Source organism: Microcaecilia unicolor, chromosome 8 (genome assembly GCF_901765095.1).
Source record: "Microcaecilia unicolor chromosome 8, aMicUni1.1, whole genome shotgun sequence".
NCBI classification, from domain to species: domain Eukaryota; kingdom Metazoa; phylum Chordata; class Amphibia; order Gymnophiona; family Siphonopidae; genus Microcaecilia; species Microcaecilia unicolor.
The window spans coordinates 1,570,492-1,594,670 of NC_044038.1; the positions used below are offsets into that span (position 1 = coordinate 1,570,492).

The 24,179-nt window shown below is 44.1% G+C and overlaps 1 protein-coding gene and 1 long non-coding RNA gene across 5 annotated transcripts in view; one reads left to right on the forward strand and one right to left on the reverse strand.

Moving 5' to 3' along the window:
* The first annotated feature begins 21 nt into the window (after nucleotides 1-21).
* LOC115475436 lies at nucleotides 22-14,031 on the forward strand. Its single transcript, XR_003943030.1, has 4 exons — nucleotides 22-109; nucleotides 8,090-8,308; nucleotides 10,611-10,764; nucleotides 12,391-14,031. It is a non-coding gene; the product is annotated as an uncharacterized LOC115475436 (long non-coding RNA).
* TNRC6A (trinucleotide repeat containing adaptor 6A) overlaps nucleotides 12,512-24,179 on the reverse strand; it is a 113,380-nt gene continuing 101,712 nt past the window's right edge. For all 4 annotated transcript variants that reach the window (XM_030211148.1, XM_030211146.1, XM_030211147.1 and 1 more), the window contains one exon: nucleotides 12,512-15,276. In XM_030211148.1, coding sequence (XP_030067008.1) covers nucleotides 14,922-15,276 — 355 coding nt within the window. In that variant the 3' untranslated portion in view covers nucleotides 12,512-14,921. The remainder of the gene's footprint in view (nucleotides 15,277-24,179) is intronic.

Below are 24,179 nucleotides of genomic sequence, written 5' to 3' on the forward strand. Positions count from 1 at the left end.
GCTGTAGTCCTTGGTGTTTTTCCTCACTTTGGCTCGTATCACCTACCTTCTAATCAGGCATTTTAAGGCATTTACTGAGAGAAGCTAAACTCACTCAGACAAAAAGCAGGTGAGAACTTTTCGTGTTTTGTGTTTACAATCATTGCGGGTCACTTTCAGTCTCAAATTGCACTTTGACCATTCCTTCCTTTCTTCCTCCTCTGGGACTGCTTGTGTGATATTAATGACCTGCATATACTCCTGCGGTCTGTGCATGAGGGAAGCAGTCTGTGGCCTACAAAGCACAGGAAAAGCTAAAGTATTTCCAGGGATGAACAAGGGCTCTCCTACATCTACCTTGCTCTTTTTTGTTTTTTTGGAGGTGGCATGTGGTGACATTTACAATAGGAGATTCAGTACATATTCTAAACAAGAGAGTCTCAATTGTACAACATAGCACCCCCTCCCCCAACCCTCCACAAACAACAAGTTGGGCTTGGCCATCTGGTACCAGGGGTGGGCCTAGACAAGAAGTGGTGGGCACCAAGTATTCTCCCCTTCACCCCCACCCAAAAAAAAATCTCAGCTGGCAGGAAACACTTCTTTCCACCTTAGCAGTCTGCAGCAGGCACGTGCTGAAAACTGAGCATGCGCAGGTGCTGGTATTGTGGAGAATAGCATTTCATTACCATCAGGCACTTGGGATCCCCACCTCCTACCGCTAATACACGTGCTACTGTTGGGTGGGCCTGATCCCTAAGGCCCACCTGTGGCTACGTCACTGTCTGGTACACAGTTTAATTATGCGCTGTGTGTAGGGAAAAAATCTTTCTACAATTTGTTTTCAATCTGTAGTTTGAGTGTCTTCTCTATTAAACTACAGATGTTAAAAAGTTAAAAAAAAACTGCTCTTTATTTAAGCAAGTGGCTCACTCATGACACAGGCAGCTCCTTGTGACTCTGGGCAAGTCACTTAACCCTCCATTGCCCCAGGTACAAATAAGTACCTGTATATAATTGAAAGCCGCATTGAGCCTGCCATGAATGGGAAAGCGCGGGGTACAAATATAATTAAAAAAATGACTGATAAATAAACTTCAGGTCTAGGATCTGTGGTTGGAAGAACTTTGGTCATGGGCAGCTCCCACTGCAATCATTTTGCTGGTGGAATAAAGTGCAACCGTCTTCCCTTTTCTGACCTGCTGTGAGATATGGGAGGGAAAGCAAAAAGTGAAAATTTAGAGGGAACAATAATGAGACCAGGGTTAGAGGTAAAGGAAGATAGATTGAGACATGAAATGAGGCAGAAAAAGAAATGAATGAGGTGAACGAATATGGGAGGAAGGGAACAGCTGACGGCGCTTGCTCTCAGCTCTCCCATGAGTAGAAACAGACAGGAATCTGGATGCCACTGACCCCTTCTCTCCAATAACACACGCCTAAGGGACCCAAAGGGCTGGAACATTGGTGGAGTCTCTTCCTGTAATTCTAGCATTAATATCAAAGGCTGATAAGAGTATCTTCAGGAAACAGGTGGAATCGTACAGATGTCGTCCTGTGCTCTGAGGCATCAGCCAGTATCAAGGACACATCACAGCACAGCCTCAGAACTGGTCTCTCTTTGGAGGTCTTCTGTCAGTTTAATCTTTCCAACTTTATTATAGTATTGCCATCCCGCCCTATGGGAGGCCTTCAGGGCGGCTTACAATCTAAAAATAGAGGAAAAGACAGAAAGTCAAAGTAAAAGGGAGACAGGACTTGATACACAAAGGTATAGGGCAGAACTACAATATTAGAAAGGACCAGAGGGATGGGGGGGGGGGGGGGGGGGGGGGGAGAACCAAAGGGGTGGTACAAGTGTCACCCCTCCCCTTTAGCCCAAGCAAAAGAGCACAGGCTGACCCTGGTATGCATTGGCACAGAGTGACCACTAGGAGTCAGTGTTTGGAAAGACTTATTTGACTGTGTAAACATTAGGCTGAAAACGCATCTCACTCCTTATTTTCAATAGCAATGTCAAACTATTATTTACCGCCTTGGGTGAATTTCTTCAAAAAGATGGAAAAAAAAATCTCTTAATACATAAAGAAATAGAAAGCTTTTGAGAACAAAGGAAGGGATCCCCAGAAGCTTAGCCAGTGGTGGGAGGCAGGGCTCGTGGTTGGGAGGTGGGGATAGTGCTGGGCAGACTTATACGGTCTGTGCCAGAGCCGGTGGTGGGAGGTGGGGATCGTGCTGGGCAGACTTATACGGTCTGTGCCAGAGCTGGTGGTGGGAGGTGGGGCTGGTGGTTGGGAGGTGGGGATAGTGCTGGGCAGACTTATACGGTCTGTGCCAGAGCCGGTGGTTGGGAGGTGGGATGGTGCTGGGCAGACTTATACGGTCTGTGCCAGAGCTGGTGGTGGAGGTGGGGATAGTGCTGGGCAGACTTGTACGGTCTGTGCCTGAAGAGCACAGGTACAAATCAAGGTAAGGTATACATATATGAATTTATCTTGTGGGCAGACTGGATGGACCATGCAGGTCTTTTTCTGCCGTCATCTACTATGTTACTATGAAAGGAGCTGGTCAGTGTTGGGTTCCCAACTAGATCCAGGTTCACCTGACAGAGTTGATCCAGTCCTGGGTTACCCCATTGCATGCATGTTGTGGTTCTGAATTCCCTATTGGATTCCTTAAGAAAAGCAACAAGTCCCTGCATGCATTGCGGTAAGCCCAGGTCTGGATCAACCCTGCCGGGTGATTTAATTGGCAACCCTTATTATCACCACCTTTGTTTCTCCAGTAACAAAGTAACAGCAAAAAGAATGATGTCAGCAAAAAAAAAATGGTAGAAGGAAGTCGTTTTATTGAAGCAACTTAGAAAACCTGACACAGGCCATGTTTCGTCAAATTGCCAGCGTCAAGGGTTGATCTTAAGCCAAAACAATGATCTGCATTTTTTCCCCTTTTTATCCTAAATACTCAACGTTGCTGTTTGGGACAATGTTTGAATATTGTAAAAGAAGCAAAATGCAAATCATTGTTTTGGCTTAAGAAGGACCTTTGTCATAGGCAAGTTTGCCAAAACACGGCCTGTGCTGGGTCTTCATCCACTTTTTGGCCGACATTGTTTGCGCTGGTCCTTTACGCTGTGTTGTTCATTCCCTCTGCTGTATTTTCCAATAACAAACTGAAACATGTATAAAGAAACCTATCCAAGGCAGTGAAATGCTCCTGAAATTAATACCGAGATGTTTCCCAATCAAAGGCAGCATTTTTTTTGTATTGGTTAGAGCATGTAGCTACTTGTTTATAGATATTTATTTATTGATCTGAAAGATTTGTAAACCACATTAGCTAGAAATCTAAATGGGTTACAACTGACATATATTCATTACTAAAACAATAACCAACAAACTACAAATACAATTAAAGAATAAAATATTAAAATATAAAAAAACAAACCTTGCAATACTCAAGCATTGACATTAAATTACTGAAAACCAATCTATTCAAGAAGGCATACCACAATGACCCATCCTAATTACTAGAAAACTAGACTTTACCTGAACTACACAATAACAAACTCTTCACATTAGACTGATAACCTTCTCAGCTACTAATGAAAGTTACACAATATGCCACTTTGTTTCTCATGCTGGAAATTAACTTTCTATAGTTGATAATCTAACTTATTTCATAATTCACTTTATCACTCAGGAACTTCAATGCAATACCACTTGTAATTCTCTACCCGGAAATGGCGATCGCCATTACGGCATAATGTAAGCCACATTGAGCCTGCAAATTGGTGGGAAAATGTGGGCTACAAATGCAACAAATAATAAATAATAATATGAAGTAAACTATCTGCTTTTAAAAACTGTCAGATCTTCTCATAATACTGTTCAGAATCCACATATCATATGATATTATTGCAGATAATTATGCAAAAGCCTGCTGAAATAAATGTGCTTTTAAGAACTTCCTGAACGTTAAGTAGCTCATTCCATAGGAGCCGACTCTGTGGACGCTTGAGCACCCCCAATATTGAGAAAATTCTTTGTATGTGTCCAGGGAGGGGTTATTTCCATTGGGCTTAGCACCCCCAATAATTTTGAAAAGTTGGCTCCTATGGCTCATTCTATATCGGTGGTTCCATGACACAGTAACATAGCAAATGTTGGTAGATAAAGACCTGCACAGTCCATCCAGCCCATTCAAATTTGTTTTGTTTACATCTGGGAGTTATCTCACTTCGTTAAGGTTTGTGATCAACCTTGAGCCATAGAGTTTGGTTAAGCAGAATAGAAATGTTCATATTAGATTAGAATAGATCCAGTCACAAGGTGGCCAGAGTTGAATCTGGCACTCTGCAAAGGTTCTACTTCTTAAGAACATAAGAATAGCCATACTGGGTCAGACCAGTGGTCCATCTAGTCCAGTATCCTACTTCCAACAGTGGCCAATCCATGTCACAAGTACCTGGCAGGAACCCAAATAGTAGCAACATTCCATACTAACAATCCTGGGGCAAACAGTGGCTTCCCCATGTCCATCTCAATAATTGACTATGGACTTTTCCTCCGAGAACTTGTCCAAACCTGTTACCACATCTTCCAGCAGTGAGTTCCAGAGCTTAACTATTTTTTGGAGTGAAACAAATATTTCCTCCTATTTGTTTAAAAAATATTTCCATGTAATTTCATTGAATGTCCTCTAGTCTTTGTACTTTTTGAAAGAGTAAAAAAAATCAATTAACTTCTACCTGTTCTACACCACTCAGGATTTTATAGACCTCAATCATATCCCCCCTCAGCCGTCTCTTATCCAAGCTGAAGAGCCCTAACCACTTTAGCCTTTCCTCATATGGGAGAAGTTCCATCCCCTTTATCATTTTGATCACTCTTCTTTGAACCTTTTCTAATTCCACTATATCTTTTTTTGAGGTATGGAAAACCCGAACTAAATGGAATACTAAATGTGAGGTTGCACCATGGAGTGATACAGAGGCATTACAATTTTTTTGGTCTTAATTTTGCATCCCTTTCCTAACAATTCCTAGCATCCTGTTTGCTTTTTTTTGGCCGCCACCTCACACTGGGCAGATTCCAGCATATTGTCTACAATGACACCTAGAACCTTTTCTTGAGTGCCAACTCCTAAGGTGGACCCTAACATCAGGTAACTATGATTTGGATTATTCTTCCCAAAGTGCATCACTTTGCATTTGTCCACATGAAATTTAATCTGCCATTTGGATGCCCAGTCTTCCAACTTCCTAAGGTCTTCATGCAATTTTTCACAAAGTTTTGATAACTTTTAATAGTTTTATGTCATCTGCAAATGTAATCACCTCACTTGTCGCTCCGTTTCCAGGTCAGTTGTACATTAAATAGCACCGGTCCCTGTGGCACTCTGCTATTCACCCGCCTCCATTGAGAAAAATGGCCATTTAAACCCTACCCTCTGTTTTCTGTAGAATAACCAAGTCCTAATTCACAGATGGTCATTGCCTCCTATCCATGACTCAATTTTCTCAGGAGTCTCTCATGAGGTACTTTGTCAAAGCTTTCTGTAGAGGAGTGTGGTAGCCGTGTTAGTCCACTCTTGAGGTTATCAATAGAAATCAAACAAAATAAAACATGGAAAAGAAAATAAGATGATACCTTTTTTATTGGACATAACTTAATACATTTCTTGATTTGCTTTCGAAGGTTGCCCTTCTTCGTCAGATCGGAAATAATCAAATGTGCTAGCTGACAGTGTATATAAGTGAAAACATTCAAGCATTACTATGACAGTCTGACAGGGTGGGAGGATGGGGGTGGGTGAAAATCTAGATACACTGCATCAATTGGCTCATCTTTATCCACGTTTATTCATGCTTCAAAGAAATTAAGCACATTGGTGAGGCAAGACTTCCTACGGTTGAATCCATTAAACATTTGTCTGTGTGTTCTGTGATTGTATTCTTTATTAAAGTTTCCATTATTTTCCCCAGTGCTGGTATAATTATCTCTCTCTCTCTCCCTGCCAATTTTGGAGCACAAACATAGAAGTCTGCCCAACACTGTTGCTACACTGCTGAAGTTGCCGTAGAAGCCCACTCCAGCCTCGATCCTGATCTGTTTTTTTTGCCATTTATGGGACCCAGACTGTAGAAGTCTGCCTGGCACCAGTCCTACTTCTCAGCTACTATAGTTCCCTTTGAAGTCCACTCCAGCCTCAATCCTGATCTGTTTTTTTTGCCATTTATGGGACCCAGTCCGTAGAAGTCTGCCTGGCATTGGTCTAACTTCCCAACCACTGAAGCTGCCGTCATAGCTCACTCCAGTTGTGAGGCTATTTAAGTTTGGCTTTAATTGGCTTCTATCCTTTTTTCTATATAGTGATTCTGATGTTGCTCTTAAGTCTCCCATTCTGCAACCTCAACTCATGATCTCTAGTTTTTAACCACTTCCCCATGTCTGAAAAAGATTAGTTTCCATATTAATATCTTTTAAGTATTTAAAGATCTGTATCCTATCCCCTTTATCACTCCTAGAGGAAAGGAGGGATGGGGATGGGGGATATAATACACGCTGGAGCATCACTATTCAAGGCCTTGTGAATTAAAAACAAAATCTTGAATTGTTCTCATCATTTCATAAGCCAGTGGCAAAATTGGTGTGATGTGGTCAAAACTCAAAAGAATAAAACCTTTTTTTCCCAAGAAACATCTTCTGCACCCTAGTACAGTCACTAGTGATAAGCCACCTGGACTATTGTAACGCTCTGTACGCAGGCTGCAAAGAACAGACCATTAAAAAACTCCAAACAGCCCAGAACACCGCAGCCAGACTCATTTTTGGAAAACCTAAATATGAAAGTGCGAAGCCCCTAAGAGAGCAACTGCACTGGCTTCCGCTCAAGGAACGAATTGAGTTCAAGATCTGCACGACCATACACAAAATTATTCACACAGATGCCCCACTTTATATGTTAAACCTAGTGGACTTACCGCCCAGAAATGCCAAAAGATCGGCCCGCAAATTCCTCAATCTGAACTTCCCCAGCTGTAAAGGAATGAAATACAAGCAGGCCTATGCTACTACCTTTGCGTACAAAAGCACACAGTTTTGGAACACACTACCCATGGCCTTGAAAACCATGGACAATGTAACTAGCTTTCGCAAAGCTTTGAAGACACATCTTTTCAATAAAGCCTACAAGAAGCATCCTTAATGAAATAAACCATTCCTTAAACCACCCAAGTACATAAAAAAAAAAACACCTCTCACATGACCTTACCTAATACCTGCCATCTAAACCCTCTTTACCTTCAGCTTACTACCGACTGTATTTCAAACCATGTAACGATTATATCATTACAACACTCTGTAAGCCACATTGAGCCTGCAAAAAGGTGGGATAATGTGGGGTACAAATGCAATAAAAAATAAAATAAAACATTCTACCCCCCCCTGCCAATACGCTGCAACCACATTTTGACCAGCTGTGAGGCCTGTATCATGTGGTTTGATCAACACATGATGTACAGATCATTATAGTGATCCAAATGTAAGATCACAAGTGTTTATACCATTGTCTTAAAGGTCTTTGAATTCAAACAAAATTTCAACCTACAATACGTAAATTACAATAGAATCAAAGCTTATGTTCTGTGATTTACTCACAGGGGTCTAATGTGGATCACAAAATAATTTTACTAGAAATTTTTAGGCATTGCAATTATTCAGCAGCCCTACATACCCAGAAATTTCCTAAAGAAAACTATTCCATTGAGAACTTATCCTCTCCTAGCATTTATCAAAAGTGAGCAGACTAAATGAAGGCAACAGGAGAATGTGCCCCTACGGCCACTTTTATCCCAATGATCTGTCCACCCGTCTCCCAGTGTCTTCCCTGATGCTATCGCAGCTTCCTCCAGGCCCAATACTGATATATCAACCTATTCAACACACACTTTTGATCTTCCTCCACTGACTTAATCCCGATACTGTCTAAAAAGGTTCCAATCTCATCTCCTGTGTTAACTCTGGACAATATAACTCCTCACGCATCTTCTTAAATATCTCCGGTTGTTTTTTTAAATACTAACTTACCTCTCTCTCTCTGTCTTAAGTTACAGACGTTTCAGTCGCTTTGATGACATTTCATCCAGGTACCAGTCTTGGTCCAATTCTTGGCTGACTGCTTCAGGGAATTCTCTGGATAATCCTGCCTATTATGGCTCTGATGAGCTGCTTCACCTACACATGTTGGAAAGCAGCTGCTGCAGCTGTCAGGAAGTAGCTCCTGGTACACAGGGGGAAACATATTTCCAGGCAGGAGCCAAGCAAAGGTAAAGACAGTCTTATCTGTTAAACAGGGTAATTTAACCAAAACCAGCTTTATATTAATTCATGCAACTGCACTGCACTGCACTGCCCAGTCCCTTCTAAATATGCTCTCAGTTTCTCAGGCCTGACACTCATTGCTGGCTTTAATGTTTTTGTCTAATTACATTTGTGTAACTCATTTTTCCTTGGTTTGCCTTTGTATCTGTTGAGACCATTACAGACTGCACAAAATGTTGCAACCAGTCTTATTTTTGGGGTTTCTAGGGATGAGCATATTACTCCAGTGGTTACCATTGAAATGGAGGGCAGTTTAAGATTTTGTGTTTGACTTATAAGGCTGTGAATGGTGAAGTTCTGATTCATTTAGCTACTACCTTAAGGATCTATTGCCCACCTCATCCCCTAAGCTCTGCTCATAAAATGTTATGAAATGTTCCTTCTTACAAACAGATTGGTTTAAAAGATATTAGATGAAAAATCTTGTATGTGGAAGGTGCACATTTGTGGAATTAGAAAAGATTAAGACCTACCTTTAATTCAGGAAAATGCTTACAGTCTATTTTTTTCCCCTCAGACCTTTGGTTAAGGGGTTATATGGACCTTTATTACTGACTCCCTGTGATTTTTTAAGAATTTGTTTTTAGATTTGTGTTAGTTTTGTTTATTGGATTATGAATGCTTTTTGTACTCTTGGCACCAGGAAAGAAAGAGCAGATCCACTGAATAGTCTTTGCTTGAAGGCACATAGACCCCTGATCTCTGTTTCTTCTGCACTTGAAGCAGCCCCTTTTTAGCTTCATAGTGAGCTTGTACAAGTATCTGAAAACAGTGTTTGCACTGTGGTTCAATATGGTCAGAGCTCAGACAGATAAGACACTTGAACTGCGTGTTGAAGTTCTGAACCTTCTGGCTATATTTATTTATGACATGCATATCCCGCATTAGCCCAAGAGGAACTCGGGTTCAAAGTGGCTTCTGGCCATAAACAGAAAAATAAAACATGGCCATGTTGATTAACAGCAAGTAGAGTATATCACATCTTGAAATACATCATAAGAGGTATAACCATAAACTTGATAAGAACAGGTATAAAATGAATGTTTATGATTTAAGTTGGATAGTTAAAATCAAAGCCTGAGGAACAGTGAAGGACAAAGTGGTCTGAAGAGTGGTTGGAATTAGTGAAAGATGGGGTAGCATAACGTGATTTGGGTTATAATTACACAGCAATTCTGGAAACTTTGTAGGCTAAACTGAAGAAATGTGTTTTCAGAAAGACAGATAATCAGCTGTACATTTAATATTTTTAGGTAAAGTGTTCCAGATTTTGGTACCTTGATAAGAGAAATTATCAGTATGGAATGTTTTATGTGTCACATTATTACAATTAGTGTAGGGTAAGATATTCTTCGGATAATGTAGAGGCATTATGTGATGATAATTCAATGATGTTGTTCATATAAGCGGAACAAAATTTGGTGAATGAAAATACATAGCTTAAACGATATTCTCTCTTTTATTGAAAGCTAATGCAAGCTATACAAAAGGATGCACATTTAGCAAATCACGGTAATCTATAAACGAGATGGGCAGTGGTATTTTAGGTGGTTTGTAATTTTTTTGAGAAGACTGTCTGTAAGTAATGCATATAAAGAGTTACAGTAATCTAATTTAGTTAGGACAAGAAATTGGACTAAGGTACAAAAGACTGTTCTTATGAAGAATGGTCTTAGTCTCTTAAGTTTCCATAGTGAATTGAAGAGACTTGATGTCACTCTAGAAACCTGATTAATTAAAAGTGAGAAATTTGATCAAATGTGACTCCTAAGATTTTCATAGCTGAGTCAAGGGGGTAAGTAGTGTTCTTGATTGTAGCTGTTAATTGGGTGTTGAGGATAGTTTTAAACTGACTGACATGATGCTTAAAAAAAACCCTTAAATTAATTTTATTTAATTTCTTCAAAGGAGAAAATGCACAATGGTGAAAAAGAAGGCTGAGCTAAAATAACGTGGGGGCTTTGTTTTTGTGCATATGTGAGGAGATAGGAAGTCTGCTGGGCTCAAGAAGGACTGCATTGTGCTTACTTTACTTTAAGTTCTTTCTTGGTCATACGTGATGGCAGCACCTACCTGGGCGACTTGACTCAATCCCTATTAATTTGTTCCTTACTTAAACACTATCATATCTCCTTTGTGTTTCTTAAAGCTGAACAGCCACAACTTTAAGCCTTTCTATCACATATTTTTGTTGTCCTTCTCTCCAGTTTTTCTAGTATTCAGAGGATAATTTGATTTTGTTTGTAGCTTTCTTTATGATTGGGCTATGAGCTCCAGTGGCATTACTGGTCAAACAATGGATTATAGGATGTTCAGCGAGACGTCGTCATACAGTTGGCCAGTACAACCCATGCCGTGGATACCACGACCCAATGGAAAGCAGACTGCCATTCAGCAAACCGTAAGACTACAGCTGTTTTGTATTATCATCATGGAAGTTAAGATTTTATTTTACTTACTAAACATAAAACATCTAAAAGCAATATATAAAATGAAAAAAAAAAAAAAAAAAGTTAAAACCAAAATATGTTAATTACAAACATTTGCATGACAGCAGGTAATGTTCCTTACCAATAACAGTATGTAGAAGGAACAATTAGATCTTATCTGCCGATTTTCTTTTGAGTCTGTCCAGCCCAGTCCAGATGAACATTGAAAATGAATAACTTTGACACACCACCACTTAAGTGCAGCCAGTGACCAGTCAGTATTTATTATAAGAAAACAGTAAATAAAGGCATCTTCCCAAAGAACCAAGGTTAACCAACAGACAAGAAAAGGTCTTGATTTATTTGTACAGAATCCAAAGACAGGCTTAAGCGGCCAGAAAAGAATGCATCCCCTCGACATTCAAGTTTGACGGATGCACAAAACAGAGAAACGAAAAAATTGCTCTTGAAGGGTAGTTTCTAGACAGTTCTGAAAATGAGCAGATAAGATCTAAAGTATCCTTCCCTATCATCCCTCCAGACCAATCCAGATGTTTGGGATGTACATTATCTTACCACATCATCACTTTGTATTTGTTTACACCGGAGTCTGCAAATGCCTCTCCGGTACTATATAAGCCACATTCAGCCTACAAATAGGTGGGAAAATGTGGGATATAAATGTAACAAATAAATACTAGAGTGTTGATTGTTTAGGGAGGGAAGCCTCAAACCCTAAAACCAGAACTCTGGCTTCTAAAACTGTATCCTCTACAGCCTTAACTTCAAGCCTACAATGAAAGAATACAGCAATGTTCAGGTGGCTGCACTGCAAATCTCTTGAGCCAGACTGAAGGCACGCTCTTCTCAAGAAGCAGACAGTCTGGGTAGAATGCACTTTCAAGACTTCCAGAGCTAGACATCCTTGTAGATAAAGGCAGAAGCAATAGCCTCTTTGATCCACCTTGCTATTGTCGCCTTTGACAGACTTTCCTTTATGGGCTCCCCGACACAATACAAATAACCTGTCACTTCTCCTGAATTCTTCTGCTCTCAAGATAAGTATTCTTCTTATAAAAGTAGTTCTTCATGGAATATGTGGCCTAGGGTCTACGTTCTAATAAAAAAGTTTATTCTCAGCTTAGGACAGATATGAAAAGAGGGTAGAGAGATAAGATAAAACTATGAGCAAAAAGAAAATGATATTGGGTTGCATTTAAACATTTTATATGCACATTTAGACCTGTCCTACCTGCTGTCATTTAGTATGGAGAGGAAGTGATCTAGTGGTTAGAACAATGAGCTGAGAACTAGGGAAACCAGGGCTCAGATCCATCCCACTTCTGCCACTGACACTCCTTGTGTCTTTGCGCAAGCCACTATTTCTCGCTGCCTCAGGTACCCACTTAAAACTCTAAGCCCCTTGAAGCTGGAAGATAGCGTACTGAATAACTATCACCAATGTGTTTGCGCAGTAGAACAACAAATATTACTGAAAGATACTGAGCTCATTAATTCTGGCATAGCTGTATGAAACGTGTAGACAGCACTACACTTTTTAATGCCCTAAATTTTATTTTAATGCTTTCCCAATTTAGCTCAGAGGTGCAAGAAGATCTTACTGTGAAGGAATAGAAGTGGTGAACATGGAAAGAAGCTGGACAGTTTAATACTCTTTTGGGGACAAAGACTGAAGAACCACAACTTTCAGCTGCCAACTTGAGCAATCAGACTTTATTCGTTTTGTTTTACAGAAGTTCTGTGAAAAAAAATATTTCAGGACACTTGAATTACAGAGTAAAAGAAGCATTTACACAGCAAATTACACTCCAGAGGATGGAAGTCTGACCAGCTAAACTAGGAGCAAGGTCTCTCTCTGGGAGAGGTGGAAGCCAGCTTTGGTTGGTGTTAAAACTACAGTACTACTTGTAACAAGTTACAAATGTCAAGAAAAAGCATGTTGATTAAAAATTATCCCACAAATAAGCAGGCTGGCGAGCAAAGCTGACAAAGTAACACAGACATGCCAACGACATTCTATATACATTCTAGACGACCGAGGCTACACATATTATATCTTTGCATCATTCATTAATACAACTGAGGTATACAAAGAAAGAAAGCTTACGTCTAAACATCAAATGTTACTTTCCAACAAGACGTCCTTGTTGAAAGAGCCCTGTACAATTTTCTTCCTGAGCACACCTGGTGCCAGTTAAGATTTTCAGTGACTGGAGCCTGTCCGTACTCCAGTCGGGCAGCAAGAAGCCCACAAGGTTAATGCCTTCATTGTAGCTAAGACTTTGTTCCCGGAGCTGCCATGCTCAGGACAGACAAGTCAGTCTGCAATGTGTGTATCAGCAGCAGACCTGAAGAGCATTTCTTTTCACTCTTTTCTCAATTAATAAAAACAATGTCACAACACAAATACAGTTCTAGCACATGTGTGTGATTGCTTCAAAAGAGCATTCAAATAAAAGGTCACAAAAATTCAGCCCGATTGCTGAGCAGCCAGAAGTCCTGATTTATTCATCCGATAACTTCATAATTCAAAACAACCAAACTTTACAATCTACAATCACATACTATCTGTAAACAGTTAAAAAGCCACTGACTGAATCTGCATCTTAAGACACAAAACAGTTAGAATCAAGGCGATGAAATGAAGACATTTCAAGGTTAAAGGTGTATTTCTTTTTTTTACCCTTGTTTTGTCTTTGACAAAACAAGCTTAATACCATTGATGGCAAAAAAATGTTTAACTTTTGCAAGAATGCATTTTCAAGAACTTTTTTTTTTAAACATTAAAAAATGTAATTATACAACAAAGATTTCTGTAAGCCTGGTGCTTGGTTACAGTATGCATAGTTACTGACATTTCAGCTTCTAAGATATCCCAAAAATAATAATCTTACTAGAGCAAAATACATGTGACTACTGCAAGAGGATTCCATAATGAAGTGTGAGGGTCGATCCTCACCCACCTACGACTGCAGTAGTTTCTCACTCATTGCTAAGAGAGCAATTCCGGAAGCAGCAGCTTTCCATTTTTTTTTGGCAGAGAGTTTCTGAGAAGTAAACAGCCTCAGTGCTAAATGCTGGGTCTTTTTAGAAGGATTTACAATAAGTCTACAGTGGTTTGTTAGTTGCGTTAACTTGGGGAACTGATTTTGTTTTTCCTGAGGTCCGTGTCCTTTCATCTGATTTAGGAAACAGGAATTAAAAAAAAAAAAAAAAAATTAAAAGCCCAAAAACACTTTGATATTCCCAGAGATATAAACAAAGCACTTTCTGCTGCTATTTCACTCAAGAATCTTTTTAGCTTTGTTTTTTAAAAGTCTTAAAATGATGGAAGAGTAAACATTTACTTAAAAAAAAAGTCCCCAACAAAAAGCAATATATTCTGTAAACAAGAGGTTACACACACAGGCACCTCCGAAAGAAAACCTCAAAGCCTGTTCAAAGTGCTGGCCGGCCCGACTCGCAGGCTGCTTGCAAGTCACAGGCTCTGGCCACAGTATTCACCTTTTTTTTGTTTTTTTTTAATAATATATATGTATATATATATATATATATAATTTTTTTTTATTATTAAAACCATACAGCTAAGTTCTTTAGTTTTAAACATGAAAAAGTGGGTGCAATACTTTCATTTAAGAAGGTTAAAGTTCAGTTTTCATAACTTGATCTTTAAACTCCGCAGAAAGGTAGGCGGAGGGTGAAGGCATAAACACACTATGTCCTGTCCTTACGGACATCCTTGAGTAAACACATCCAAACGTGTCGCTGCCCCCTGGCACTTCCATTAACCAGGGAGTGAGCACCATCCAAAGCAAAGTTACAAAAACTCCAACATTATCAGCAAAGAAAACAAACAGACAGACAGACAGAATTAAAAGCCAGTTGTTCTGTGTCTAGCATTATGGAAGTGTAAATAGATCTCTTTTCACATTATCATATTGGCCCTACATGATTCAAGTATTTCAACTGATATGTTTTGGGTTTAAAACAAAGTGGAAAATGTGCAGAAAGGTAACATTATTTCCATAGTGGCCCCCCATCACGTGGCAAGTGAACAGTCCAAGTTAGTGCTGTTTTGTTATAGAATGGTGAGGTCACAGGTGAAAGGTTACATGGACTCTCCACCACCACCTAGGTGGTCAACAGGAAGGAAAGCGCTGAGGGGGGAGGGGCTGTGCAAGGCCCTGCTGTTGCCAGTGCTGTTATGCGTCTCCCACAAGCTGCTGGAATAGTTGGGACTTCCCCAGAGTGAAGTGCCCTGAAGGTCTGCAGCTGCCGACAGCCCCACCCCATTCCAACTGGAAAAAGGATGGGAGCCCTCCACACAGCCCAACCGGCTTTGGCTGCTAGCCAAAGACTGCCAGCTAGGAGAAGGAGTCAGACACTGGCCTTGTGCAAAGAAGCGACTAATTTCCTCTTCACTGGCAAACTCCGCAAGGATAGTTGTGTTTCCTAACACACACCTGTAGGCAGAAAGAAATACAGTTTATATTGCTACAACCTCTAATGACATATTTACCAGGAAATAACCCAGTGACTGCACTTATTATACCTGACTAATATTTAAGGGGCCCCTTATACTAAAGGGGATTATGTGCATGAAAAATGCATTAAAAGCATTTTGTGGTATTTTGCCTGTGCTATTTTTCAAAAATACATTTTCTTTTGTTAAGAAGTGGTGTCTCTCGGGTGGAGAATGAGCAGGGAAGCATTAAGCAGTTAGCGTGTTCATATTAGTACATGAGCTAACTGCTAATGCTGAGCTCAAGTGTCGTCACTTGTGCTTGTGTTAATGTTTTTGCAAGACCCCACATGCTAATGGAAAATTAGTGCAGGAGCTATAAGGAAAAAGGCCTATTTTAGGGACATGTTAGAAATGGGCTTAGAGTTCAGGAAAAGTCTCCAGTTAGCATGCGCTATGCATATCTTAATAAAAGGTGCCCTAAATTAGTGCATCTCCCAAACTTGACGCTTAGGTCTGCAAGCAGTACAGCACTGAGCCGTGTCAGACGATATAAACCATCCAATGCTGACGTCACTGCCTGTTCCCTGTCTGGTAAAACGCAGCACATGGAAGCCTGCAGGGCTGGCGCAAACAGCAAGAATGGTTGTAGGTGCCGAGGACACCTGTATCGACACTAGAGAGGGAAGGGGTTCAGAGATCGGAGCGCAGATGCTGGGACGCTGTGGAGGAGAGCGGGAAGAGAGCAGTGTGGCGCTGCAGTTCAATGGGCATGAGCCAAGAATGGGTGGGCTGTGCCACTGGAGGAGAGGTGGGAACAGGAGGGGTTTAAGAGAGGGAGACAGTGCCAGACAACAGATTTTTCATGGACAAGCAGGATGTGGTCATCTGTACAGTATGTGATGTCATGTAACGGCACCGGAAAAGACCCCCCCCCCCCCTAAAATGATCTCAGCATGTCCAAGACAACAGTCTAGCCCTGATGCAGACACATCATGTCCTCCTCTGATGCACAATGAGCTCTGCATGCAATCTCAGTGCAGAAGTGTCTGCCCAGGGTGTGCTGCAACCTTAGTTATGGTTTTGAAGCACTTTCTGTCTCCCTCTAACAAGCCAGGCTCTTCCTCCAGCCTCTGGAGCTGGTAAAGATTCCAGTATCACAGTGCAAACAATGGCTCATACAGTACCTGTACCTCCGACTCCTGGTTGTGGTAGTAATCATGGTGGCATTGCATATGTGAGTGGAGGAGTGGCCTAGTGGTTAGGGTGGTGGACTCTGGTCCTGGGGAACTGAGTTCGATTCCCACTTCAGGCACAGGCAGCTCCTTGTGACTCTGGGCAAGTCACTTAACCCTCCGTTGCCCCATGTAAGCCGCACTGAACCTGCCATGAGTGGGAAAGCGCGGGGTACAAATGTAACAAAAATAAAAAAATAACTGGTGCAGACACTGCACTGCTGAGGACTCTAACACCAGAGATGAACACAGACTTTGAAGCGCAGCCTGTGCACACGGATTCAGCCTCCAGTTCCAATGGCTCTCACGGACACCACCACCATCTCCTAAATTATTTACCCACCGATTCGCCATGCTATCTAGTTTGTGTACACAGAATTCTCAGGAGAAAGACTGATTTTGCAAGTTTCTGGTGAGCTTACTCACACTGGCAATCACAACCCAATTCTGACACCATTACCCCCTTCTTGAGTGGATGTAAATTTCTCTATTTTCTTAAGTGTTCCCTTGCTAATTTATTCTTATTTTTAGCTTGTAAACCGCTTCGTGCTAGAAGTGGTATAGCAAGTCTTCACAAACACCACAGTTGAGGTCCACTCAACCCAAGCCATCTTCTCACTGGACTCAGAGAGGTTAAAATAAAATATACTTTCATTAAAATTGTCCTTGGCCATATTTCACCAATGGCAGCAACTATTAATTGAACAAACATCAAATTAAAATCAAAACTACAATAAAGGTGAAATTAGATCTTACCTGCTAATTTTCTTTCCTCTAGACCCTCCAGACCGGTCAAGACGCATGGGTTATGTCCTCCTACCAGCAGAGGGAGACTGAGAAACACTGAGCTTTTGAATACTGTATATATAACCTGTGCAGTACATCCACTAGCCAGTATAACCCTGACAAAGCAGAGAAACCAAAAACATCAACTAGAACTAACAACCCCGTACGTGGTCACTGTCAACTGGACACTGTCTTCATATCTTTCATTGTGTCCTTTGAATTGTGTGTGCTTCCACAGGTGGACTAATAAACACGGTCACACCTGACCAGACTTATACAAACAAAGTCTGAAACCATAGAAACCACACTCAACAGCTGCCAAGATAGAACAACAGACAAACCGACCTCCTGGCCTACAGTACAGACAGGGCGGGCCTTGACCGGTCTGGAGGGTCTAGAGGAAAGAAAATTAGCAGGTAAGATCTAATTTCACCTTCCTCCACGACCCTCCAGACCGGTCAAGACGCATGGGACGTACCCAAGCAGTAAGATCCTAAGGGCGGGATCCACGTAGGCCAGAGGTCAACACTGCAGCCCCAAAACCTGCCTCATCCTTGGCATGCACATCAATCCTGTAATGTTTAACAAAGGAATGCAATGACGACCAAACCGCCGCTCGACAAATATCTAACGGAGGAATCATACTACTCTCCGCCCAGGAGGTCGCCATTCCCCTGGTAGAATGAGCCGAAAATTCCTTAGGGACCACGCGGCCCTTCAGCAAATACGCCGAAGCAATGGACTCCTTCAACCATCTAGCTATCGTAGCTTTGGAAGCTGCCGCGCCCTTTCTTGCACCACCATGGAGAACGAACAAACGATCAGAAAGCCTATAGTGTCGAGTTCTGGAAACGTAACAGCGCAAGACTCTACGCACATCCAACTTGGCCAGTCGACGCTGCTCCGCATCCCCCGCCAAGTCACCCAACACTGGCAAAGAAATCACTTGATTCACATGAAACTCTGAAACCACCTTGGGCACAAAGGACGGCACCGGGCGCAACGAAACCTTCTCCTTAGAAAAAACCAAAAAGGGCTCTCTACACGACAAAGCCTGAAGTTCTGACACTCGACGGGCTGAAGTAATAGCCACCAAGAACACCGTCTTTAGGGACAGATCCTTATCTGAAACAGAAACCAAGGGCTCAAACGGCGGCCTCACCAAAGCCTCCAAAACGAGATTCAAATCCCACGGAGGCACCAACCGCCGCCGGGGCGGGCGCAGTAACTTAACACCCTTCAAAAAACGAACCACATCAGGACTAGAAGCTAACGACTTTCCCTGGAGCTTCCCACGGAAACACGACAAAGCCGCCACCTGCACCTTCAAAGAGGACAAGGCCAAACCCCTGTCCATACCATCCTGTAAAAACTCCAAGACATCTGTCACCGACGCCCGAAAGGGAAGAACCTGCCTAACTGCACACCAATGCTCAAATACTCTCCAGACCCGGACATACGCCAACGAAGTGGACTGCCTACGCGAGCTCAACATTGTATCAATCACTCTGGACGAAAAACCTTTCTTCCTTAACCTGTGCCTCTCAAGAGCCAGGCCGTAAGCGAGAACCGATCCGGATCTGGCATAACTATCGGTCCCTGACACAACACCCCTGAATCTGACAATGGCAGAGGATCCGCTATCGCCAACCGCACCAGATCTCCGTACCACGGCCGACGTGGCCAATTCGGGGCTAACAAGATCACTCGTCCGGGGTGCCGAGCGATGCGCTGAATCACCCGACCGACCAACGGCCATGGGGGAAACACATACAGTAACTCCTGCGGCCACGGCATTAGAAGCGCATCTATGCCTTCCGCCCGAGGATCCCTCCGACGACTGAAAAACCTCTGAACCTGAGTATTGCGGGCCGTTGCCATCAGGTCCATCACGGGAAGTCCCCAGACCGCCACAATGCGATTGAACACCGACCGATGAAGCGACCACTCTCCGGGGTCTAGAGCATGCCTGCTTAGGTAATCTGCCTCCACGTTGTCTACTCCAGCCACATGCGCCGCGGAGAGCGCTAGCAGATGGACCTCCGCCCATTGACACAACAGCGCCGCCTCCTCCGCGACCGCCTGACTCTTTGTGCCCCCCTGACGGTTGACATAAGCCACGGCGGTGGCGTTGTCGCAAAACACCCTGACTGCTTTCTGCATCAGCACACTTTGAAACGCCTGAAGCGCTAGTCGAATGGCCCTGGTTTCCAGACGATTGATGGACCACTGAGCTTCTACCTGAGACCAGCGTCCTTGAGCTACCTGACCGAGACAATGAGCTCCCCAGCCCTGAAGACTGGCGTCTGTGACGAGAACCACCCACTGCGGAGCCTCCAACGGCATTCCCTTTTCCAGATTGCCTGGATCTAGCCACCACTGGAGACTGAGGCGTGGGGCTACCGGCAGCTGAAGGCGGACATCCAACTCCTGCGACAGGGGCGCCCACCGACGAAGAAGAGCTGACTGCAACTGCCGCATATGCGCCCGAGCCCACGGAACTACCTCTATGGTGGCCGCCATTAACCCCAGGACTTGCAGATACTCCCGGGCCGTCGGAGCCGCCTCTGACATAAATAGACGAATCTGACCCTGCAACTTGCGAATTCGGGGGCCCGGCAGGAAGACCCGACCGTTCCTGGTATCGAATAGAACCCCCAGGTACTCCAGCGACTGCGACGGCACCAGGTGACTCTTGCCAAAGTTCACTACCCAGCCCAGAGACTGAAGAAACTGCACCACTCGAGCAGTAGACACCTCGCTCTCCGACTGGGACTTGGCCCGAATCAACCAATCGTCCAGGTACGGGTGCACCAGAATCCCCTGCTTCCGCAAGGCTGCCGCCACTACCACCATGATCTTGGAAAAGGTTCGAGGAGCCGTTGCTAAACCGAAAGGCAGAGCACAAAACTGAAAATGCTTTCCCAAAACCGCAAAGCGCAGAAATCGCTGATGAGCGGCCCGAATGGGGATGTGTAGATAAGCCTCCGTCAGATCCAAGGACGTGAGAAACTCCCCCTCCTGCACCGCGACAATGACCGACCTCAATGTCTCCATGCGAAAAGAGGGGACTCTGAGAGCCGCATTGACTGCCTTCAGATCTAAGATAGGCCGAAAGGCGTCCTCCTTCTTTGGGACTACAAAATAAATTGAATAGCAGCCCAAGCGGCGTTGAGCGGCGGGAACAGGTACCACCGCCCCCAGACTGATCAGACGAGCCAGAGTGTCTCGCACCGCTGCCCGCTTGAGCCTTGAATGACAAGGGGACTCCAGAAACCTTTCGGGAGGCGAGCCGTCGAACTCCAGAGCGTACCCGTCTCGCACCACTTCGAGGACCCACTGATCCGATGTGATTTGGGCCCAGTCCTGGTAAAACAGACTCAGCCGAGCCCCTACCCGAACCAGAGCCTGGGCCCGAACACCTTCATTGCGAACTACGCCCCGAAACCTGTCCTCCCGCGGAAAAATCGCACCCTCCGCGCCGATTCCCCCGAAAGGACTGAGTTCTCTGAAAGAACCGACCTCTAAAGGGCCCACTAGTCCTCCCGGGCCTATACCGGCGAGCCTCCTTAAACCTGCCTCGGGAGGAAGTACCCCTGGACGCCCCTTTTGGACGAAAATCCGGAAGCCGAGGGGCCTTGGCATTGCTGAGTCCACGCACCAACTTATCCAAATCCTCCCCAAACAGCATGGACCCCTTAAAAGGAAGCGAACAAAGCTTAGCTTTGGAGGCCGCGTCAGCGACCCAACCTCGCAACCACAGTGCCCTACGTGCCCCCACCAGCATAGCCATATTCTTGGCCGAAGCACGGAGCAAATCATAAAGCGCATCAGCCAAAAAGGACGATCCCATTTCCAATTTGGCCAATTCCTGTACCCCTGAGGTCCCAACCTCCACCGAATCATCCAGCAGTTTCTCGGCCCAACGGAAACACGCCCGCGCAACTAGCCCCCCACAAATCGAGGCTTGCAGGGCCAGGGCCGACAGATCAAAACTCCGCTTGAGGAAGGACTCAAGTCTCCTATCCTGGGGATCACGGAGAGCAGTCCCCCCGTCCACCGGTATAGCCGTGGCTTTTGTAACTGCTGTCACCACTGCATCCACTGTGGGAGCCTTAAAGGTATCTCTATCTTCCTGTGGGAGCGGGTACAGTCTCGACATAGCTTTAGACACTTTACAGGGAGAATCCGGCGAATGCCACTCTTGAAACACCATATCCCGGATGTCCTTATTCATGGGAAAGGACCTAGCCTGCCGCTGAATCCCCTTCACCAAGGGATCCACCTGTCTAACCTCCCCCAAAACCGCCTCTGGCTGATCAAACTTGAGGGTGGAAGAAATCTGCTCAATGAGCTCCGCAAGCTCCTCCCTGTGAAAAATCCGCACTACAGAGGGATCCTCCCCCGGGACCACCAACTCCTGATCCTGAGGCCCCTCAAGCCCCTCAGGGTCCCCAATATCACTGAAAACACCTTCGGATCCTACCGGGGAGAACCCCTCCTCGTCATCCCACTCAAACCGGGGCCTCTTCGCCAGCGCCGCACTAGCCCCCTCCCCTAAAGATGGGGGACCAGCCTTCCAGGCTTGAAAAAGGGTCCAAACAAAATCCGGAGGAAAACCAACGCCTCCTGTACCCTCAGGCACCCCCTTCGGAGCCGATCCGGGAGCAGCAGGGCCAAAAACAGCTGATTCCGCGGGACGCGCGGAATCCAAAATGGCGGCCGTTCCCGCCAAAACTAAATTTGTTGAAACCGTCCCTGCCGGTGCTCCTGCTGTCCCCGATGCCCCCGAACTAGCTGGGGCCTCCGCAACCAACACCGGGGGTGCCGCCATCGGCGAGGCCTGCTTTGGTTCGCCGCACAAACGGCACTGGCCTCCCGGCGCTTCTATGCCTCGGCGCGAGCACGCGCGACAGCGGAGCAGTTTGCCTGCCATGCCCTCGAAGCACACCACCCGCTGTGCTGAGCGGCGCACACGCTGTCTCTCACAGCTTCCCCCCAACAAGAATCGCTCTGCTCTCTTTCGCTATCGATAGGAAACGAACCTGCCGTCCGTTCCTATCTACATAAAGCCTCAGACGGCTCTTAAAGAAATATCACCCAATTTCTCTTCCTTTCTCTCTTTCTGTCTGGCAGCTGAAAAGTGGGGGGCTCTCAAGGCTACAATCATAGAAAGCAGCCGAGGCACAACGCTGCCAGCATCTCCAAGGAGAGCAGCACAGGGGGAGGGACCTGAACACAGGTGTAACACCCCAGGGGGAAATACTGGGCCCCACCGGACCCAGGGCCCCGAAGCACTTTTTTTTTTTTTTTTTTTTTTTTTTTTTTTTTACCACGTACAGGGAGTAGTCTAAACTAATAACTTAGGCAATAAGAGAGGAAACTCCTCAACTGAATAATCAAACTACCTCACCAGACTATTGAAGACTGCACAGGCTGTCCATCTACCTCTGCTGAGACTGAGAAAATACTGGCTAGTGGATGTACTGCACAGGTTATATATACAGTATTCAAAAGCTCAGTGTTTCTCAGTCTCCCTCTGCTGGTAGGAGGACATAACCCATGCGTCTTGACCGGTCTGGAGGGTCGTGGAGGAATAATGAAATACAAACAAAACACAGTAGTTGAAATCAAACTTAAAGGGCTGGACAAAGAATGATTTCAATTACTGACTTGTGGTTATAATAGTCATAGGATGCCAGCATTCTTCGCCTTACCTAAATGGGAATTTAAAATTACGCTTTCTCTTACTGATGTAGCTTGTAATGAATATGTGCATAATTCACAACCAGCTTCTGTATTGCCTGATTCATTCCACACCTGAGTTGTAATCAAACTACCTCTGTTTTATTCCACTTGTGTGAGAATTCTGTTATGCACCAGTAAGATAATGCAACATCTGTATGTCTATTCTTTGAATTTGTATGTCATTTAGCTTTCTCTGTTTTAATCCTTTTACTTGGTTGCTCTTATGTCATATCAGCTGCATGTTTTATTTATGATTTTAACTAATTTCATTATTTATTGTAGTTTTGTTTTTAATTTGATGGTTGTTCAATTGATAGTTGCTGCCCCTGAAGCAACCTGCCAATGGCAAAACGTGGACATGTCGGGCAATTTTAATAAAAGAATATTTTATTTTAACCTCTCTGATTCATTGTTCTTCGAGCTATTTCTGTGTTCCATCATACTGAGCAGGGGAAACCAGTATCCCTCCTCCAAATCCCCTTGCTTTGAGGTTCATCAAGTGCCTTTTCAACCTCTGTCCTTCTGTCAGATGGCCACCACTGGCCTGGGACCCTTGCCTCATTCTACACTGCCTGACACTACAATATTAAAGAAACATAGGCTCTGGCATACTTCTTGCCCTATACTCTGTTTAAATCTGACATTTATACCCAAAGTCGCCCCGCATCATTCCATCAACTCCCTATATTCTTCCCACCCCCACAAGCCATTCTCATAAAACACTCTTGCCACACATTGGATTGCCAAATGCCTCAACTTCTACCTGCTGCAGACCCAGACGACCTGTAAGAGGGACCCATGTATTTGCTGTGACCCAAACTAGCCCAGTCAAACACACTTTTTCCACATGGATCTTTGAATGCGCCACTATCTGCAGGTGCACCCAGACCGTCTATAGACAACCCTGTCCATCAATTCCGTGGCACGGTTACCTCTTTGGCAAACCTTCAATTTCCTTCTTGACATGATACATGCAGGACAGTCACATGGTTATCTGTCCACACCTTCACTCTACATCACTCGCATAACTCCACAGACACGGCCTCTGGATAAGCAGTCATGCAAAGTTTCTTCCAGAATTCAGTCTCCTCGAGACAGCCCAAACTGTGCTCAGCCATCAATAAGCAAAATGCCA